General features: G+C 40.9%; 1 protein-coding gene and 1 long non-coding RNA gene across 2 annotated transcripts in view; one reads left to right on the top strand and one right to left on the bottom strand.

The window, feature by feature from the left end:
• LOC116155355 (uncharacterized) overlaps positions 1-21,043 on the top strand; it is a 50,574-nt gene that overhangs the window by 13,632 nt on the left and 15,899 nt on the right. The window lies entirely within an intron of this gene.
• On the bottom strand, positions 19,539-20,658 carry MRGPRX2 (MAS related GPR family member X2). The gene has a single exon (XM_064491857.1). The coding sequence runs from the start codon at positions 20,570-20,572 to the stop codon at positions 19,661-19,663; it is 912 nt and encodes a 303-aa protein (XP_064347927.1). The 5' UTR covers positions 20,573-20,658; the 3' UTR covers positions 19,539-19,660.

Below are 21,043 nucleotides of genomic sequence, written 5' to 3'. Positions count from 1 at the left end.
CCAAGGTCCTTTCTAGCTCTGGTTTCCGAGGCTCTCCAAGTCTGCACTTTGGAAGTGAGTTGTGCTATTGACAATGCTTAATTGTTCTGCAGGTGGTTTTTGAGGGATTGCTCACCCTTGACACTTTTGTCCTTGAATGATGATTTATCTAAGCCCTTGGAAGAAAAATGCCTTTCATTTTGGGAGTTTATCCTTCATCTTTTGATTTTGGAAAAATGATGAGTACTTCAAACAATGCAGCGTTGCTGCAGTTGCTAGGAAAGGATCGTAGTTACAGAGGCTGCCTGGAGACAAGGCCATCAGAAAACTCTTGTCTCCCTTCCTGCCTTCCCTTTTCTTCCCTCCCTCCCTCCCTCCTTCATTCTCTCTCTCTCTCTCTTTCTTTTGAGCAAAGATGTCATAATCAATAACCCCTTCTACAAAGACCAATCGTAGTCACCAGTAGAGTTTAGGTTGCCCTGAATACAAAGGTTAATTTCTTAAGACCACCCCCACTAGCCAAATTATTAAATGCTCAGTGAAGTGACCTCCTGGGTTTTAATTCTGGTTCTACCTCTCTATTGTCATTTGACCTTGGGCAAGTAATTTATTTTTCTCTGGGCCCAAGTTTCCCCATCTGTAAAACATAAGGTTGAAGGAAATGCTTGGATTCTCTTGTAGTTCCTTCCAGCCCGAATATTTTAGAAGGAGACTGACGAGATTTAGAGAATAAGGTAGCATCAGCAGGTAAGGTCTCTGCGACTCTCTTTCCAGGTCAGCAAGGCTCTGGGACCCCTTCACCTTAAAGCCATGATATTCAACTATAGATCCTTGGCTTTCTCTCCTCTGGCTAATTTAGTCAATGGTAAAATAAGGATTTCTGTCTATCCTCAGTAGATGTGATGTGCCCTGGGTATCTGCCTTGCTAAGAAATCTTACTTTTGGCATCATTCCTTTATTGTAGAAAGGGCCAGTACCAGGACCTAAATGTCTCTGATTAGGTATTTTTCAAGTCCAATATAGCCCGCAGACTGCAGGTCTCCAGTCGCAGGGATGATTGTGACGATTTAAGCGACAAGTGCGCCCCCTGGTGCCCTATGTAAAAATCGCAGAGAGCTAGCCATTCAACAAATACAGAACTTAAATCCTGCGTCTGCCTAACCTTCAAGTCAGGATTAGAAAAATGGACACGTATGTCCTGTAAAGTAATATACAGTCTACAAATGGGACAATTATGTCTGTGAAGCTTGTATTTCCACTCTCAGAGCCAGCTTTTGCCCACTTGGCATGTCCACCTTCCTGCCCTTCAGTTCTTGACTTTGCATATTGGGGCGAGTGCATACTGAGTTCAATACCGCCATCCTCCAGTCACACCTGTCTCTCAGTGCAACAGTGGAAATGCTTATTCCAGAAGATAGTCAGCTCTCTGTTGTTGGAGACGTAGAAGCAGATGTTGCCGGTATCCTTCTTGGGAATGTTAGAAAAGGGTAGGGATAAGGTTAGATTCACTGATTCAAATGATCAAATATTTATTGAGTACCTACTATATCCCAGAAACTTCCTAAAAGACAGGATGTACAAGCTGTGAACAAAACAAAGTCCTTCTTTTATGAGCTTACATTTTATTAGAAATAACCCCCAATGTTATCTTCCAACCAGAGATTCTAAGATTCATCAGTTCCAAGTAATGGTAGTCTGGTGTGGCAAACATTTGTAACAGATTTTGGCCAGGGACTCAAGGCCCTAAGGAGATTTTGTATATGAGAGTGAGAGCAATTGAGGCCTCTGGACCTCAACCTGACAGACAGGAGCCCTACCACTAGAAGTTGCTCTGTGTCCTGAAAGTGGAGAGGCTGATTCAAGGTCTTCACCCTGTGGGTAGCTTGTGGATGGGAAGAGAGGACAGAGAAAGAGGACCATGTACAGGCATCAGGAGTTGCGTATATTCCCAAGTCACCAGAGTGGAAAGGCATCTTGGAGATGATCTCTTCTAACATCCTCATTTTAGGGATGAAGTAACTGAGACCCAGAAAGGAGTGTCTCTTGAAATCATAATCAATGATCTTCAGAATAGTAATTGAAAATTTAATTTGTATGTATTGATAAGGAAAACAAACATATTATAAATTAGTATAAATAGTGTGATTCTAATTTTGATTAAAAATCATGTGTGATTACCTTTTGGAGCTAAGATTGCAAAAATTTAAAATTTTTTTCAGTATACATTGATGTATTTAAAAATATTCTACAGTGAGAATGCGTAATTGTAAAAAAAAAAATTATTCAAAAGAACTTGTATTTTCAATGCTTCAGAGGAAATACACCAGCACCCAATAGCAGTGGTGGAACACACACACGTACAATTGTTTCTTTTTCACTTTCATGAATTTTCCATGTTTTGTAAATAACTGTTGTAGAGATTGCTAGTTTTCCTAGTATGCAGTTCTCCTCTCCTGCTGGGCATACAGCTGGGTTTGCCTTCCTTGGGGATTATCCTTCCGTGGCTCTTGCACTTATTGTAGGATCATATGACTAACTCTGGCCAATAAGTGGTGACCCATGTGATCAGAGGAAATGGTCAAGTTTGCCGCAAGGCCACTGCATTTAATTTCCATTGTGAGTCTTTCTAGCAACAGGGAACTCCAAGTCTCGTGTTGAGATTGAGGTGCCTTGAGATGGAAACTTCTTGCACTGCTGAACAGTAGGCCAGGGGGACAACTGTTCTGAAGGGGTGCCCAGACATGCTATGGACTTTGTGTGAAAAGGAAATACACTTTTACTGGGTTATGTCACTGAGATTTTGGTGGTGTTTGTTGCCACAGCATTACCTAGTCTATACCAACTAATATGGTAACACATATAACATATACTATAGACAACCTACATACTAAAAAGATTACCATTCATAAAGTGTAGTCAAACGTGTGCCATAATCAGAAATGTCTATGTCAAATATTGTATTAAATTATATTTTTAATGAATAATCATACTAAGACCGATTTATAATTAAGGTCACTTTTTTTTTCAATTAAGGGATATTGGTTTGTAATGAATCGTTAGCTGAAGCACAGACATGGAGTATTGGGAAGGATCACAAAGTTTTATCCTGTACATTCCACAAGTTCATACAGAGGTATATAGGAACCATCCAATACAAATGAGTTGTCTAAACCAGTCAGTTCCAAAATCTTGACAGGCTGAAATACCAGGAGAATTTAAAAAAATGAAGACTCCTAGGTCACACTTTTGGAGTTTTGATTAAGGAGGTCTAGGATAGGACCTAGAAATGGCATTTTAAGAAATTCACCATGTGATTTCAATCGCAGGCCTGGGAACCACTGGTCTAGTAGATGGCTTTGAAATTGCATTTGTCATTACTTAAAATTAAGCTTTGTTTAAATTTTGCATTCACATTAAACCTGAAATCACTTTCGTAAATTCAGGTCAGGTTCTCTAGAAGCAGAATCCAACATGGGGAATCACGTGCACATGATTTGTTGAGGCGTGCTCTCAGGAGAAACCTGCGAGGGAATGAGGCAAGCCAGGCAGGGAAGGGGAAGAATATGATTTCAGCGAAGTCTAGCCTCAGCATGATCTTGCAGGGAGCTCGGAAGTGCAGATTGCTCCGCAGAGCTTGTCCTACCATGAGTTAAGGAAACCAGGCTTCTATACACCCCCACACACTGGGCAGTCATTGGCTTCAGGCAGCCTGGGTTGAGGGTAATGTAAATGGTGAGGTGGCTCCAGTCACCCAAGGACAGTTTTTGGGTGGCATTTGGAGAGCTCTTAGCAGGAATTCAGTTGGCAGCTGGGGGATAAGTGTACCAAACTGGAAAAGGTGACCTCAGGGGCACCAGTAGCATTTGCCCTAAGCTACCTCTCACACCGCTTAGATCCACTTGCATCTCAGATTGACTTCACTCCATCTTGTCTCAGCTTCTCCGGGGTTCTGGATGGCCACAGTTGGCAGTGAGAGTTACAAGAGAGGAATGGGTTGAGTTACAGCCCCTAGTTCGGCAGCTACCCCCAGGCTGCTGCTGACACATTTCACCTCCCTTCTCTACCACCCATTAGAGAGTCTCTTCACCTCTGCTGAGCATTTCTGCTGGTCTAGGTGGCTTGACATGGTGGAAGGACCTAGACCCTCAGGCCACTGAACCCCTAAAAACTTCACAGATGGGGCAAGTGGGCCCCTGAATTTTTACAATATTTATCTCCTGGATTTGTAGAGTACTTGCCATTCCTGGTTATCAGGTCACATTCATATGATGTCATCAGTACAGTGGACCAATACAATATCTTCTGGAATGTCCAGATGTTTCTTTAGAATATTTTGTGACAGAGAGCATAATTATTGTATACTCTTGCCCATCCCACCTGAAGCAAACTCCTTCCAATCCTCCTTCCTGATGGATATTAAAAGCAATGCATTTGCCAGATCAAAAGCAGCACCGTGTACCAGGGGCTGTGTTACTATGTTCTAGTAAAGATGCCAAATCAAGAACGGCAGCTGCACTTGGTACTACTGCTCAGTAGATGTCAGTAGTCCACTGCCATCTGCCATATTCATTTACTTCTTCCAAGGGTCAGACTAGTGAAACAAATGACATACGGTCGAGATAATGACCCCTGCATCATTTAAATCTTTGAGGGTAGTTCCAATCTCTGCTATTCCCCCAGGAATGCAATGTTGTTTTTATTTATTATTTTGTCTAGAAGAGGGTATAGTTCCAGGGACCTCCACTGGATCTTTCATGCTACTGTAGCTTGTACTCCATAGGTCAAGGAACCAATATGGGCTTTGCTAACTGCTGGGTAAGACCATTCCAATGATATATTTAAGAGCTGGGGAGATGGCTGCCAGTTGGTCTGTGGACGCAGTGGGTTCTCTGTGAGATGGACTTGGCCCAGGACTCCATTTTTCCCTTGGCCTTCATCTGTCACTTCTCAAACAGGGGACAATGATGGTGCTTTGGGTTCCTGGGTTTCTGTGTCAGCTGAGACTCTAAATAACAGCCCTCTAAGTACTTCTTTTTACTCGAACATTGATATGAGAGTTACCCAAATACTGGCAGTTACCCAAATACTTTGAGGAAGGACTGGAGGAATCACTACTCTACACACTTACTGTGGTATTTCAGGGCACTTCCCCGGGGGGACTCGGCCATTCTTTAAAAAAAATTAAAATATAGTTTTTTTTAAAAAGTTTTAATTTTGTAACAGTTTTAGACTTACAGGCAAGTTGCCAGACTAGTACAAAGAAATTTTTCATACTGTCTCCCCAAAACCCCATTCAAGTTTCCTCAAGAATGTCCTTTACTTGGAGATCGTCTTTCTAAGTAAAGTAAGCCAGAAAGAAGTACCATACAATATCACTCACATGTGGAATCTAAAAAAAAAGACACAAATGAACTTATTTACAAAACAGAAACAGACTCTCACAGATATAGAAAAACAAACTTATGATTAACAGGGGGTAAAGGGGTAGGGAGGGATACACTGGGAGTTCGAGATTTACAGATACTAACTACTCTCACTGTTCTTACTAAGGCCAACCCCATGCGGTAGGAGTAGGGGATGCAGGGTCAGATGACACAGCTGGTCCAGCTGGGGCCACTGTTAGCCAAGTCTAAGGGTGCACTACCCAGAGCTGGGAGAGAACAGGGGAAGAAATATTGTGACCTCCCTCTCCTGCTTTCTGATCTCCTTCCTTTGGCTGAACCAAAGAAGCCCATGTGTTGTAGTCAATAGAAGGTAGCCTCCAGGGGCACAGAGGAAGGCAGAGAAGGGTGGAAAGTAGGTTGAGATGGGGGCAAATGCATAATAACCAGTACATATGTGACCTATATACTGATTGTTTCCGAATTTATATCCCTACTGGAACATCTTAATTCCAGACTCACATATCTAGTTATCTGTTCAATTAGTTTACCTATTGCTCCATAAAAAATTGCCATGAATTTAGAGGCTTAAAGAGGCACATATTTATTGTCTCACAGTTTGCATGGGGCAGGAGTCAAGGCATGTCTTAGCTGGGTTCTCTGCTCAGGGTCTCACAAAGCTGCCATCAAGACAAATGTGATCTTTCATATGTGATCATATGTAGCTTCAAGGGTTTCAACTGTGGACCTGTGTATTTAAAATGGTGGAAGTCTTCCCAGCCAGCAATCTGAGGGACTGTGTGGCTCCCCGGGTGATGGAACAGAGACCATAAAGGTGAAGGGTCTTGGGTGCTAGTTGCTACTCGTGGATAGATACTCATTCTTCAGTCTGGGTTGAATCTGCACACATCAGTCCTGTTGTAAGGACTGTTGTGGCCGTGACTTTTGGGCAGTTCCAAGTTGTCCTCCTAGGGGAGCAGGATTGAAACAAATGACCATATCTCTCTCATGATGGTTATGCTGGTGAAAATTTATAATGAGAACAGGGTTCTGGGCTGTTCTGCCCTCTGCTCATGGAAGCCCTCAGAGACCTGCAGGGGGGAAGAAGAGGCCTCCCCGTGCTGTGACTGCAGCTGTCATCCAGTTGTGGGACAAATGCAGTAATTGCTTACATACATTTGCTGAACCTCAGACCTTGCAGAAGGAGGAGCTGAGAGAGTAAGTCTATGGCAAACGAGAGTAGAGTGGTTATGAAAACGGAAACCTTCATGCTGTTTCCATTAAGGCTTTCTACCTAAAGAATCACATTGTCTGTAATAAAGAGAACTTCTTTCTGTCCATTAGTATGCTATTTATTTTTTTCCTCTTATTTCACTGGCTAGGATCTCCAAAACATTGTTGAATAAAAGTCATGAGAGTGGATACTCTTGTCTTATCCCCAAAATTAGAAGTAAAAATTCATTCAGTATATCACCACGAAAGTATAATGTTAGCTGTAGATTTTGCATAAGTGGCCTTTATCAGATTTAGATGTTATATTCTTACTGTATTTATATGTTTAAAGTACATATAAACACACAAACTCCTTTAATCTGTTAATACGATACTTACATTGATTAATTTAAAAGTGATTAAAATTTAAAAATCATGTCTCTTACATTTACTGTCATTTTTACCATTTCTAGTGCTCTTCCTCTTTTGACATCAAAATTTCCATTCAGTGTCGTCGATCTCTTGTATGAACTCTGGCTAGTGTGTTTTGTAGTGCAAATCTATTGACAATGAACTATTTCAGCTTTCAATTGTTTGAAAAAGTCTTTATTTTACCTTCTTCCTTGAAAAATATTTTCAAAGGGTGTAGAATTTAAGGTTGGCATTAAAAAAATTCAGTCCTTTAAGGGCTGGTGGCAGATGCCACACGGGCAGCCCAGATGGTACTTCTGCCACTTGTTCCGTTGAGATCGTGCCCGCCTGCCAGCACTCAGGTGGGCCCTCTGCCCTCACTCAGGTGGACACCGAGGGAAGGGTTGCTTATTAAAGGCTCAGTTTCCAGGCCCCTCAGCTTCCCAGTCAGTAGATCCAGGATGGGACCATTGTCCCACCCCACCCCGGGCCGACCCTCCCCCACTTTACAAGTAGGAAGCTGAAGACATGTTGCCTCAGGCTGCCCAGCTCTCTCTAAGTCTCAGAATTAGACATGAATACATATGGAAATTTACTATATCACAAAGGGTGTAAGTTAAAGTAGTGGGTAAAACATGAGCTATTCAATGAATGGGATTGGGGCAACTGATAGTCATCTAAAATAAAATAAAGTTGAAAACATACTGTGTGTATGATGTTAGGATAAATCCAATTATACTAAATGCTTTGAATAATGACAATACAATAGTACCTGGATAAACCTTATGAAAATTCTTTTTAACTCAAAGTGGGGAAGATTTTTCAAAGTACAGCACAAAATTCAGAAGACATTAAAGAAAGGATTAATAAAGACAAGAATAGAATGAAAATTTTTGGCATGGCATGAACCATCATAATCAAAAGATAAGTAGCAAGTTGGGAAAATACTGGAAACTCATATCCAAGACAAAGAACTAATTCCTCCTACTTGTAAAAGTTCCCATAAAATGATAATTCTAAATCCAATCAGCCATAAGAAAATGACTATAGGTTACAAATTCACAATTTCTAGAAAATAAAAATGACTCTTAAACATACAGAAAGATGAGAAACCAAACGTATAATAAGAGACATGCAAATTAAAACCATACAGCGTTACATTTTACTCATTGAAATATAAAAGACCCAATAGTTTAGCAGCGTACTGTGCGGGAGATGGGGTGGGACAAGGTACCCACACACATTTCTGGTGGGAGTGAAGATTGAAAGAGCCCCCAGCAATTTGCAACATATAAAAACATATATAAAGTGTCATAGTTTTTCTACCTGTAATTCCTCATCTAGAAATTTATCCTAGAGATATATTTGTGCATATGCAAGAGACACATATACAAAGTTAATAAATGTAGAATTAATGGCAATAAAAAAGATTGGTAATAGCCAAAATGGCCATCAATACTGTGTAAATTATTTCATCCGTACAATGGTACTGCATACTATGCTGTATTTATAGCTGTATAAAAAGAGCAACAAATCTGCTTGGAAGGCCCTCCAAGATATATCAGGTTTAGAAAAAGACAGCACAGAACAATATAGACATGTGTGAGGAAGAATAACTCCATGTATTATACACATATATACATATATTACATGTATAATATATAATATATGTGTTATATACACTAATCCTCATAAAAATTAATCTATATACACTTGTTTAGCATTAAATTTCTCAGGAAAGATTAAAAAAAGTAATAACCATAATAATTGTATTTGTCTTTGCAGAGAAGGCATAGATGCCCAAGGGCCTGGAACGGAATGATCTTTTTCAATATATGCATTAAACATTTTTTTAACCTATGAATGTATTGCTATTTCAAAAATAAAATTTTAAAGCAAGGAAAATAAATTTAATGACATAGCCAAGAGGAGGAGCTAGAGATGTAAAAAGATGAGAGAGAGACAGAGGGAGTTGAGGAAGGAGGAGGAAGAAGAGGAGGAGGAGGCGTGAGACAGAGAAATAGATTGAGAGAGAAAAGAGATTTGCTATAAAGGAAAGTGGAGAAATCAGGCTGTGGATGGAGGAAAATGTAAAGCTGGGTGGTCTTTAAGCCAGGAGATAGAATAACGTGTTGGTATGGTATTGGGAAACTCCAACTGAGAAGGAACATTGAAGATGCAGATGGGAGAGACAGTCATTCTCTAGAGTGTCTCCGTGTAGAAGAGGGGATGGGAACTGGCACACAGGTGGAGAGGACGGCTTAGGATAGGAGTGTGCAGAACCTGGCACGACAGGAAAGACAGAGAAATGAGCTCAGAGGCAGGTTGGCTGGAAGATTTGGTGTGAGCACATAGAGAAATTTTCAGCAGAGCATCATCTGAGACTGATAAAAGAGTGAGGAGGAGGTTTCAGGAGAGAGATGGTGTGAAATGTTTCCCTTGGAGAGAGGGTAATTATGGAAACCTTACATAACCACTCAGCAGAGCAAAGTGGATACCTGAGGTGTGTGGACATACATTGAAAGTGAAACTGTTGGGCATGGTTGGATGTTGTTCTCCAGCTATACTCAGCTGCCTGGCAACAGGCATGGAGTTAGCGGTAGTCAGATTCAACCAGGGCAAAAGACTTGATGAGCACTTCACTGAAGATACTTACGTGGATGGCAAATAAACACATGAAAAGATGTTTTCCATTCCTCACCATCAGGCAAACACAAATTAAAACCACAATACCACTACACACTTCTTAGAATGGATAAAATAAAAATACTGATAGTTTCAAATATTGATAAGGATTTGAGAAACCGGATCTTCCGAATGTTGTTGGTGGGAATGTAAAATGGCGCAGCGGCACTGGAAAACCCTTTTGCATTTACCTAAAAAGTTGAACATACACTTACCATACAACCCAGAAATCTATTCCTGGCATTTATCCTAGAGAATAGAAAACATTTTCACATAAAACCTGTATACAAATGTTCATGGCAGGTTTATTTATAATAACCAAAATGAAAGTAAACTAGATATCCTTCCACTTCTGAATAGTGAAACCAAATGCAGTACATCCGTACCATGGAATACTGCTCAGCAATTATAAAAAATCAACAACAAACTGTTGATACATACGACAACTTGGGTGGATCTTGAGGACATTTTGCTCAATGAAAAAATCCAAAATCAGAAGATTGGATGCTGTATGATTCCATTTATATAATATTTTTGAAAAGACAAAGTTATCAAGATTAGAGAACAGATCAGTAGTTGTTAGGGGTTTGGGAAGGGGGACGGAGTGGGTGTGGCTATAAATGAGTAGCTGAAGGGAATTCTTTTGTGGTGAAGAAACAGCGTCATATCTTGAATGTGGTGGTAGTTATATAATATACAATATGTGATAAAAAGCCCTAGAATTATATATAAGGCATAAAAAATGAGTGCATGTGAAATCTAATTTGATCTAAGTGTAGGTAATTTTATCATACCAAGGTCAATTTCTTGGTTTTGGTAATGTACTTCATTTATGTAGAACGCCACCATTGGCAGAGGCTCAGGGATGGGTACACAGGACTCTCTATACTCTTTTTTTTTGCAATTCCTTATTTGTCTGTAATTAATTCAGAATGAAAGTTTAAAAAAAACCTGAAAGGTTAGTCTGTTGGACTGACTATCTGCATGGATTTTGAAGACACAGAATCAGGATGGGGTTATGCTGGAGCGAAGTCTATAAACCACGCATACGGCCCGAAGATAATGTAGTAAGAATACGTATACCAACAACTACAATTTCGCATATATTAAAGTTTGGCCATGTTTGTTTCCAATATCTCCTTAAAAAATATAACTAAATTGTTACAGACACAACTAAAGTTCCAAACCTGCACCTCTTCTCTCGTCGATCTCTTCAGAACTTCTGAAGATGAGATGCATTATTGGGGGGGGGGGGCAGGGCAAGGAATAGCGACTTTATTAGGAAAACCGGCTGACCAAGAAGATGGCAGACTAATCAATGTCCATCTTCCCCAAGTCAGGATTCAGGCTCCTTTTATACTAAAAAGGGGAGGGGATGTGGTTGGTTGTTGCAAAATTCTTGGCGTTGGAATCCTTTGTTCTTGCAGCCGTCCACATGGGTCATTCTCTCAGATGTGTAACAGGATATTAAAACAGAAGCTTTGATCTAAATATCCAGATACTAGAGACACTGTATTTCCAAAGAGGTACAAGATGAGATACAGAATTTAAATACGAGATTTCTGATAATTGGTTACCAACCCTTACACCATCATCCATATCAAAGTTGTTAAAAATTTTAGAGTTGAATTTTTATATGAGGAATAAAACATCAAATTTAATTGAAAGATGAACCATCTCCCCTGCTCCAAGTTTGGCCTTTGCAGACAAAAAGACTGTAGCAGAGAAGGGGGTGCATTCTGTTGCTTCTCTCTTTCCCTCCCCTCTTTCTCCTTGTTCCTCCTTCCTGTTGGTCCTAGCTGTAGTTTCCAACCCTGGAATATATTCCAGAGAGGAGGGTCAGGAGAGCAGGACTTGCCGTTTTGTCTAGTCCTGCTGGGGTAACCTCACTGGCTGTCTCTGGACTTGACAATATTGTAGAGTTGACTCCAGCTAATTTTGCTTATGCCAACTTCTATCACTTCAAGGCTCATTGCTCACAGTACTCCAGTCCTGTGACCCTTCTTAAGAGGGATCTAACAACCACAACCAAATTCTTGGAATGTCACAGGGAATGCAACTTACTTGTGTACTGATCACCATTCTCTAAACATCTTCTGTACTTTACTAGCAATGCCACTGTTATGCTTTTTCTCCCATTTCCATCTGTTCAGATCTATATATCTTTCCTTGCCTACCTCAAAAGTTTGGTGTGGCTGGCAAAAGTGACACAGGTTACTTGTGTGGTGAATTGTAGAATCATCAGTTCAAATTCCAAGTATTTCAAGAAGCCTTCTCTGATTTATGTGCCACCATAAACATACTTTTTAATAAGATCTTCTCCCTCTGTGCTCCCTATCTCTGTGTTTGTATCCTGGAAGAACTCAGAGCCAATTAAAACAATATGTTAGGTGTGTGTAAGATCACTTCTTCCACACTCTACTAGAAGCTCCTGGAGAAGAAGAACCAAATCACATCTGTTTTTACAGCCAGCATTGGTGCACTGGCAATATTGGTGCCCAATACATATTGTACCATCGTATGGAAAGAGCATTATGCAATTTCTCTGAATTCCAGGTAGCTGTCAAATTTAGCTTCAGATGAGTAGAGTGTATGCTCATGGTTATAGTCGGAGTGTAGAGACATGAACTTCTGAGGCTGCCTGACTTCTAATGGAAGTTACCTTCTGTCCTCGTCCATCATGAAGTCAAACTCTACCACCTTATTCTGAAGACAGATAACCAACCACAAATGGCAAAAAGTCATACTGGGGCAATCCCATAACTTCACTATCCAAGTTGTTCATGGAGTCGGTATGAGAATCCAGGTTCTCTGACTCCAGGTCCAGTGCTCTGCCCAATCTAGCACTTGTAGATTCTATATTCCTGAATATCCAGGGTATCTGGATGCTGAGGTGGGTTTGGTTGGAGGCAAAGACTTCCTCTGCTGGAACATAGGGTAGTGGGATTAAGTAGAGATGCAATGCCTGTGGCCTAAGAACCTGCAGACTCTCCTTAAAAGTGTTTTCATGAATTGTGCATTGGTGTGATGTCAGAGTGTGGGCTGGGGGCTGTGAGAAGATTCAGCATAGTGAGCCTAGCGGGTCCACCAGTTGTAAAACTTTGGCTGAGGATGTTGTCCAGCATGGGAGCCACCTGGATTCATACTGCCGGGCTTTGCCTGGGTGGTTGGGTGTGACGTTTTTCTTTGGGATGGAAGCAAGACAACTTAGAATTTTAAAATGACCCCTCCTCTGAATGCCCTTGACTCCCAAACATAACTCTGTGATAGCAAGGAGCACAATGTGTAGCTGTCTGTCCCACACTAGGCTCCTTCCTTCCACAGACTGTGAGCTCCTTGGAGATGAGTATGTTATCTTTGAGTCTCCAGTGCCTGGCATGGGAGCTGGAACACAGAAGATGTTCAGTTGTTATTTATAGAGAGAACAGAAGAATGACTGAGAGACTCTTCTATGAGAAGCCTACTTAATGATATCTTCAAGACTGGAAATAGACAGGTTAATTGTGACAGTCTATTAAATGGCAGTTATAAAAAAGGGTACATTTGTAATATAAATATTTTATTTTAACTCAGAATTTACTCACCAAAATAAAGGAGAGAGAACTTTTCTATGATTATGGAGTAGAAAATATAGCTCTACTCTTTCTTGCAGAAAGCACATCCATTCAGCACTGTCCATGGTTTGCAGTTTGGATTTATCAGAGGAGAGATCTTAAGAGCATGTGTATAGCATTCTGCTTGATGATGTTTTTCAGTATCACTGCATTTTTTTCAATCTTGTATAGTCAGGCTCACACCTAATTAAATTAAAATAATATTGAGACTAGCTTTTATTGCCCTTTTAAGCATTCACATTAATTTTCATTGAAACCACAATTCTCTTTCCATCTTCATTGATTTACATTATATTTTGATAAATTAGGTAATTACATAAACAAGTCCAACTGGCACAAGCAGGACTGGAAACAAGCGCAATTGGTTCTTGTGAAGCAGATGACTCAGTGCTGTAATGTCCAGATGCACTAGATAATTAGTAAATGGTCCTGAGGGCTCAGCGGTTACTGGACATCAATCAATACAGATAGGTCTACTAACCAGAGATTTGTTTGAAAGGTGTTTACTCTATATAGAAATAGCATAGTGCTTTATCAAGTAGGTTTAAATAATGTGTGTTGAATTCATGCATAAATAAACAGTTGTGAGTGACACCTCCCAAAAGGTGCCATGAGGGACTTTCACATCTTTTCTCTCTTCTTGAAGAAAGCTCCTGAATATCATACATGATCCACCCCCAAGGCAGAGCTAGGAGGATAGCTTTTGCGTAGTTTGATGCTGTTTTCAGGCATATAGATAGACATTACGAATTGCTCTATCTTCTTGGATAATTCGCCCCTTTATAATTATGTAATGCCCTTCTTTTTCCCCGAAATTTTCCTTGCTTTGAAGTCTGCTTGGTCTGAAATTAATATAGCTACTCCTGCTTTTTAAAATTGGTGTCAACATGATATATTTTTCTCCATTCATTTACTTTTAATCTGCATGTGTCTATATATTTAAAGTAGATTATTGCTATAATCAATTGATTATGCCAATCTCTGTCTTTTGATTGGAGAGGTTAATTCTTTAAATGTAACGCAGTTACTTATAGGGAAGAACTTCTGTCATTTTGCCTCTCTTGCCAGCCTGGAATGCTGATGTGGCAAGAAGGATTGAGGCCACTGAGGACTACTGAGATGAGAGAACCTCTCTAGGGATGGAGGACCAACAAACTGGAAGGAGCCCTCATGTCTAAAACTGTCAAGCCACCATTTATTAGACCATTCTAGGGCAGAAGTTTACTTAAACGAAAAAAACACCCATCAGAACATGTTACCTCTTTTCTTAATACAATCGTTTTTCAAGGTATGTTTGTTGGTAGTGAGATTGTTCCATTAAAATTACACTAAAGAAAGAAGATGCAAAGAGAAAAACAAAACAGAACCCTGAGGAGGTTCAGTTGAAGATTGCACACTGAGACAGAGAAAGTCCCAGGGAATGCAGCTTGTGTGGTGGGTGTAAGAGAGTGATGGATATTCCCCACTGGCCCTCAAGTTCTTCTTTTCGTCCTTGTCTACCCTGATTTTCACTCCTGAGTTAGGATACATCGCTGTACCTGATCAGTGGGCTCCTTTTTTTACGGATCCTTGTTGACTTCAGTTGAAGGACAACACTGACAAGAAATTGGAGAGCCTGTCAGCAATAAGGGGTTTTTAATCTACCTCCTGGCTGTCTCCCTGCTAGGCTGTGGGTTGGCAATGGCAGTGTTACTCTACTTAAGGACATCGTCCCTGTTTGGTGGCCCACTAGAGCCACAGCTACACCTATGGTTACAACTTCAGCCTCTCTGAGTTCTGGTAACTGATCCTTCCCTTTGTCCCTCAGCCTAGGGTTAGCAAAAGCTTCTTCCAATTGATTGCCTTTGGAGGTTTCACCATTCCTTTCAAACTTTCTCTTAACCTGCACATCTTCATAAATTGTTCTTTAGTTAAAGTCTCTTCAATTATTCCATCTCTTTGGGCCATTTCTTTTATGCTAGGACACTGCCAGACACACAAAGGGGAAAACTTTAGAAAAACAAGGAAATCAGTGAAATCTGGCAACAGCAGTTTAGCTTTGAGAAGCATACGTGTTCCCTATCCTACTCTCTAAGTTAAGGGAAGCAGCAAATTCCTCACTATGACAGCAAATTTAAATGGTTGGGATGGAGGAGAGAACAGGGAGAGGACCCAATAAGGGAATACAGTGTTGTTTTCCCAATTTAGAGCTCCCACAGTTGAGGCTGCCAGCACCCAAAGTTGCCAGGAGGGTACTTATGTCTTTTTTCCTGTCTTTTTCTGCTGGAGCCCCTATGGTTCCCTGAATACTCCTCCCCTAGGTGGAGTTATGTGAATGTGCACTAACAGGAAAAACCCAACAGGGGCTTTGGAAATAAATACTTGATAAGTGTACGTTTCCTCCATTCTTCTTGCTGGAGGTTACAGGCTGACCTGTGCTGAAGGGAAGAGCTTCCTGGGATTGACAGTCACTAGAGGACACATGTCTGCCTTGGAGAGGTACCAGCAGGAGCAGGGGTGAAGTCTGGTGCCTGAGCGAGGCTTATCAAGATACTGCACAGTCCCTGTGATTTCCTGTACAGGGACCTGCTGGTAAATGAGAGTGTGGAGTTCTCTGAGTCATGACTCCTCACAAGATGTTTCTCAACATTTGGTCCAACTCTTTTCCTATCTCTCAATCTCTGTCCCTCCCCACCCCACTGGGTGCTGGTCCCTGCAAGGGATTGTTTTTGTAGAGCCTTTTGCTGCCAACTGCGTCCTTGGGCAGCAATGCTAAGAATAAATCACACCCTCCTTACCTGTCATTCGAGGTTCTCCATGGCCCGTCCCACCCAATTCTTAATTATAGTAGTAATGTGTGCAGATTTACAATTTCTTTCCAGTTGACATAGAAGTGTTTCAAATAAATGGTAAAAATCTTCCTGAATCCTATTCTCCAGAAGCAACAATTTGTTTCAATTTTTCTTCTAAATTCTGTTATTAGTTGTGGTTATAGATTTGAATTGTAAATGTATATTTCCAATTTTTAATTTATCAGTATAAACAAGATCAATTTATTCCCCATATAAGATTCCCTATATAAGAATTTAGAATATGGCTGAGATATTTGGAATTATCAGACTGGAAATTTAAAATTACTGTGATTAATATGCCAAGGAGTCTAATGGAAAAGGTGGACAGCATGCAAGAGCAGATGGACAATATAAGCAGAAAGATGGAAACTCTAAGAAAGAGGGAATGCTAGAATGAAATATTGCAGCAAAAATGAGGAGTGCCTTTGATAGGCCATCAGTAGACTAGACACAGCCTTTGAGAGAATCAGCGAGCCTCAAAATATGTTAATAGGAACTTCCCAAACTGTAAAGCAAAGAGAAAATAGAGTGAAAAACAGAACAGAATGTTCAAGAGCTGTGGGATGATTGCAACTGATGTAACATATGTGTAATGTGAACATCAGAAAGAGGAAAAAAGAGAGAAAGGAACAGAAGTATCTGAAGTAACAATGGCCAAGAATTTTTCACATAATTGACAGGCACCAAACCACAGGTCTAAGTAGCTCAGAGAACACCAATCCACCAAGCAGGATAAATACAAAAACAAACAAACAAAACAAACAAACAAACAAAAAACTATAGGAATTCAATTAATTTGGGGACAGAGAAAATATTCTATGTGATATTGTAATGGTAGGTGCACGATATCCTGCATTTGTCAAACCCACTGAACTATACAATACAAAGACTGAACCCTGATGTAAACTAGGGAATTCAGTTTATAATGATGTATCAATAGTGGTTCATCAATTTGAATAAATGTGCCACATTAGTGGAAACTGTTAGTAATAGGAGAAATTGTGGGGAGGAGTGGGAGTACATGGGAACCCTCAGTAATTTCTGCATAATTTTTCTATAAATCTAAAAGTGCTTTAAAGTATAAAAGTTATTTAAAAATGAATAGACAAACCACCAACATGATAAATATTTATAATACACATAACTAACAAAGGACTCGTATTCAGCATATAAAAACTCTTGTCTTTTTTTTATTGAAGTATAGTCAGTTTACAACGCTGTGTCAATTTCTGGTGCACAGCACGATACTTCAGTCACATAGGAACATATGTATATTGGTTTTCATATTTTTCATCATAGGTTACTACAAGAAACTGAATATAGTTCCCGGTGCTATACAGTAGAACCTTATTGTTTATCTATTTTGTGTATATTAGTTAGTATCTGCAAATCTAGAACTCCCAATTTATCCATGCCCACCCCGTTCCCACCCTGGTAACCATAAGTTTGTTTTCTATGTCTGTAGTCTGTTTCTGTTTTGTAAATAAATTCGTTTGTATTTTTTTTTTAAGATTCCACATATAAGTGATATCATATGGTATTTTTTTGCTTTTTTTTTAACTCTTGCAGAGAAATAATGAAAATGGGCAAAATGTAAACAGACACGTTAAAGAAAAACAAGTAGCCAGTGAGCACATGAAAGGATACTCAATTTCATAAGTCATTTGGAAAATGTAAATGAAAACATAACGAGATACCACTTCACACCCATCAGAATGACTAAAATTCAAAAGACTGGCAGTACCATGTTTGTTGGGGAGCAGGGAGTGCCACTGGAGCTTTCATATATGGCTGGTGGGAATGGGAACTGGCACCACCACTTTAGAAGAGAGTTTAGCAATTTCTCATAGAGTCAAGTGTATATCTCCCTATGACCCAGCAATTTCAATTCAGGTTTTTTTAATCCAAGAGAAATGAAAACATGTTCCAAGAAAGACATGAGTAAGAATGGTCACAGCAGCTTTATTCACAATAGCCAAAAGTGGAATACTACACATATATCTATCACTATGAAAATAAGCTGTAGACGCCCATCCAATGAAATAGTATTTAGCTATATAAAAGGGAGGAACTGCTGGTATATGCAGTGCAGTGGCACAAGTAAATCCTCCAAATATGCTGAGTGAAATAAGGTAGGAACAAAAAAGTACATCGTGTGAATCTAAATACATGAAGTCAAAGTTCAGGCAAAAGTAATCTTTGGTGACAGAAATAGAAATAATAGTTGCCTCTGGGGCAGGAGGAATGCCTTGGAAGGACATGAGGGAACTTTCAGAGGTGATGAAAATGTCTTATGTCTTGATTGGAGTTTGAGTCACATGGGTGTATTTGCTGCCAAAACTCATTGAACTGTATACACTAATGATCTGTGAACTCTCTCTCTTAATTACACCTCCATTTAAAAATATTAAAATTATTAAAAGAGGCAACATTTAAGCTTAGTATATTACTTTGATAGAACAGGTAACAAAAAATGTTTGTGTAATTAGATTACTAAAATCAATGTTGTGAGCTCTTTGGAATAAAAGGTAAATCTGACATACATCCTGTCCCCAGAGAACAGAGTCTAATAAAACCCGTTGGAAACCTGCATGAAGGATCAGCGAGCCCCCCAGGCGGGGAGAATCAGGGCAAAGGGGTGAGAATGAGGAGGACTGCACATGGGATTCTACTGGAGGGCATGTGAGAGGAAACCACAGAAAGACAACCCACATCAAACCTTAAATACTCTTTGATGTTGATTTATCAGGTTATAAACCTTAACTTTATGCTTGCAAAAGTTGAAAATGGTGAAAGCAAACTTACAGGTGGTGACTCAAATCTGGTAAATGGCAATTCAGTACAGATTGACTTAAAAATTCATCTCTTATTCACTCATTAAGTTATTTATTCAATAAATATTTATTGAGCTAGGAAGATATCCTAAGCCCTGCTGAAATCAAACAAGACTGCTCTTTGGGGCTAGGGTGAACTTTAATTCTTTTAATTGTTTGGAGACAGATTGTAAAAAATATGACCACAGAAACTTGTCAAAATGTAATGTTCTTTTAGTTCCTACCAAGCGCAGTGACCAAAGAAATTTAGATCTTTCCTGCACTGATTTCAGCTTCTGCTGAAGGTGGAATTCTTCAAAAGTGGAAACAGTCCTGGACCCCAGAGTTGGTGAAGCTCTCATGGGAATGAGGAGAAGCCCCCTGGATAAGACAGTCCTTGAGACACTGCACTCAGTATTTGTGTAACAGGCACTGTCTCCATCCTCACTAGCCAAATTATTATTTTAACCGTTTTAAGACCAGGGGCTCAGAGGCTGGGAGAAGTTAAGAAACCTTCCCACACCAATACGGAGAAAGTTGGCTCTCAGAGACACGTATATCTTGTTGTTGTTGTTGTTTTGGGGGGGTGGGTAATGAGGTTTACTTATTTATTTTTAGAGGAGGTACTGGGAATAGAACCCAGGACCTCATGCATGCCAAGCATGTGCTCTACCACTTGAGCTATACCCTCCCCCCTAGAGCCACATATATCTGATCAAAGCAGAGACTCTGAATCAGAACATCAGACTGCTCCCCGAAATCTCTTGGGTTTCCTGAGGAAAGCTTCCTTCACTTCCATCCACTTCTGATACATCCTCCAAAGCCTTCTGGAGAACCACCTTGAGTGTCTGCCATCCCCGCCTCTTCCGCTGCCACTGCCTAAAGGAGCCAACGAAGAAGTAGATGATGGGGTTGGCGCAGCTGTTGACACAGGACAGGCCAACCATCAAATGGTGAGAATAGGAGAATATTAAAGGACCAGGAATGACCCAGTGTACGGGGAACCAGTAGACACCGAAGGGCAGGCCACAGAGGAGGAAGACCAGCACGGTGAGCAGGATGGTCACATACAGCCTGGTCAGCTGCATCCGCTGGGATTTACAGAGGTTCCTGACGACCATGGCCAGGCTGGACCCAGCAAGAAGCACAAATATGAAGATCAACCACCCGGCAATGACGAAATCAAACCCTTTACACCAATCAGTGTGAAAATCCCCCAACAGGAAGTAACAGTACATCCCTTCCAGGATGCTCAGAAGCAGGGACAGGGCCCAGAGCAGGGCACACACAATAACCGACAAGCTTTTGGGGCGGCGGCAGCGGTACCAGATGGGGCACAGGACGGACAGGCAGCACTCGGTGCTAATGGTGCTGAGCAAGCTCAGGCTCTGGATGTAGGCAAAGTTCGTCACAGGGACGAAGAAGTTGTAGAAGAGTAAGATGGAGTGGAAGGCGGTGATGAACATGAGGGAAATTATAATCTGGCAGCCCAGTAAGAGGAAGTCGGCTCCCGCCAGGTTGAAGATGTAGACGGAGAAGGCGTTCCTGCGCAGGCGGAAGCCCAGGAGCCACAGCACGGTCGCGTTTCCTGCTAGTCCTCCCGCGGCAATGATGACCGTCAGCGAGAGCAGGGTCCTGGTCGCCATGTCCAAAGTTTGAGGAAGGGCCTGGCCACTTACATTCACTGATGTGAGTTCGGACCCCCAGGCTGGGGTGGTTGGATCCAAGCTCAGAAACCCTCCACTGGTGACCCTGGGAACACAGACAAGACGTGAGCACCTGATACGTGGGAATTACTGTCTCCATGTTACAGAGGAGGGAACCGGAGGCCCCCAGAGATGAAGATACTTACTGATGTCTACACAGCCCTGGAGTCCTGGAACTTGGATTCAAACCCAGTTCTCTTTGACTCAGTTGCCTGGATCGTCTCTACTGTATACAAACCCTCTACTGAATGGAGGAATGTCACCTCCACTCAACCTCCCAGGCCATAGGAGGCAGGGGGAGAAAAGTCTGGACAGGTTACGTGGGGGTGACAGTGGGACTCTGAGCTCAGTGTTCCTTCTGCCTGGAACTGAGATTTCCTCTTAGGGCCAGGAAGTCGGAAGCCTCAGGCA

This window comes from Camelus dromedarius, chromosome 12, assembly GCF_036321535.1.
Source record: "Camelus dromedarius isolate mCamDro1 chromosome 12, mCamDro1.pat, whole genome shotgun sequence".
Lineage (NCBI taxonomy): Eukaryota > Metazoa > Chordata > Mammalia > Artiodactyla > Camelidae > Camelus > Camelus dromedarius.
This window is presented reverse-complemented; position numbering and strand designations above follow the sequence as displayed.

Excerpts from the sequence above, each read along its gene's own strand:
- MRGPRX2 (XM_064491857.1), bottom strand. The coding sequence starts at position 20,572 with ATGGCGACCAGGACCCTGCTCTCGCTGACGGTCATCATTGCCGCGGGA.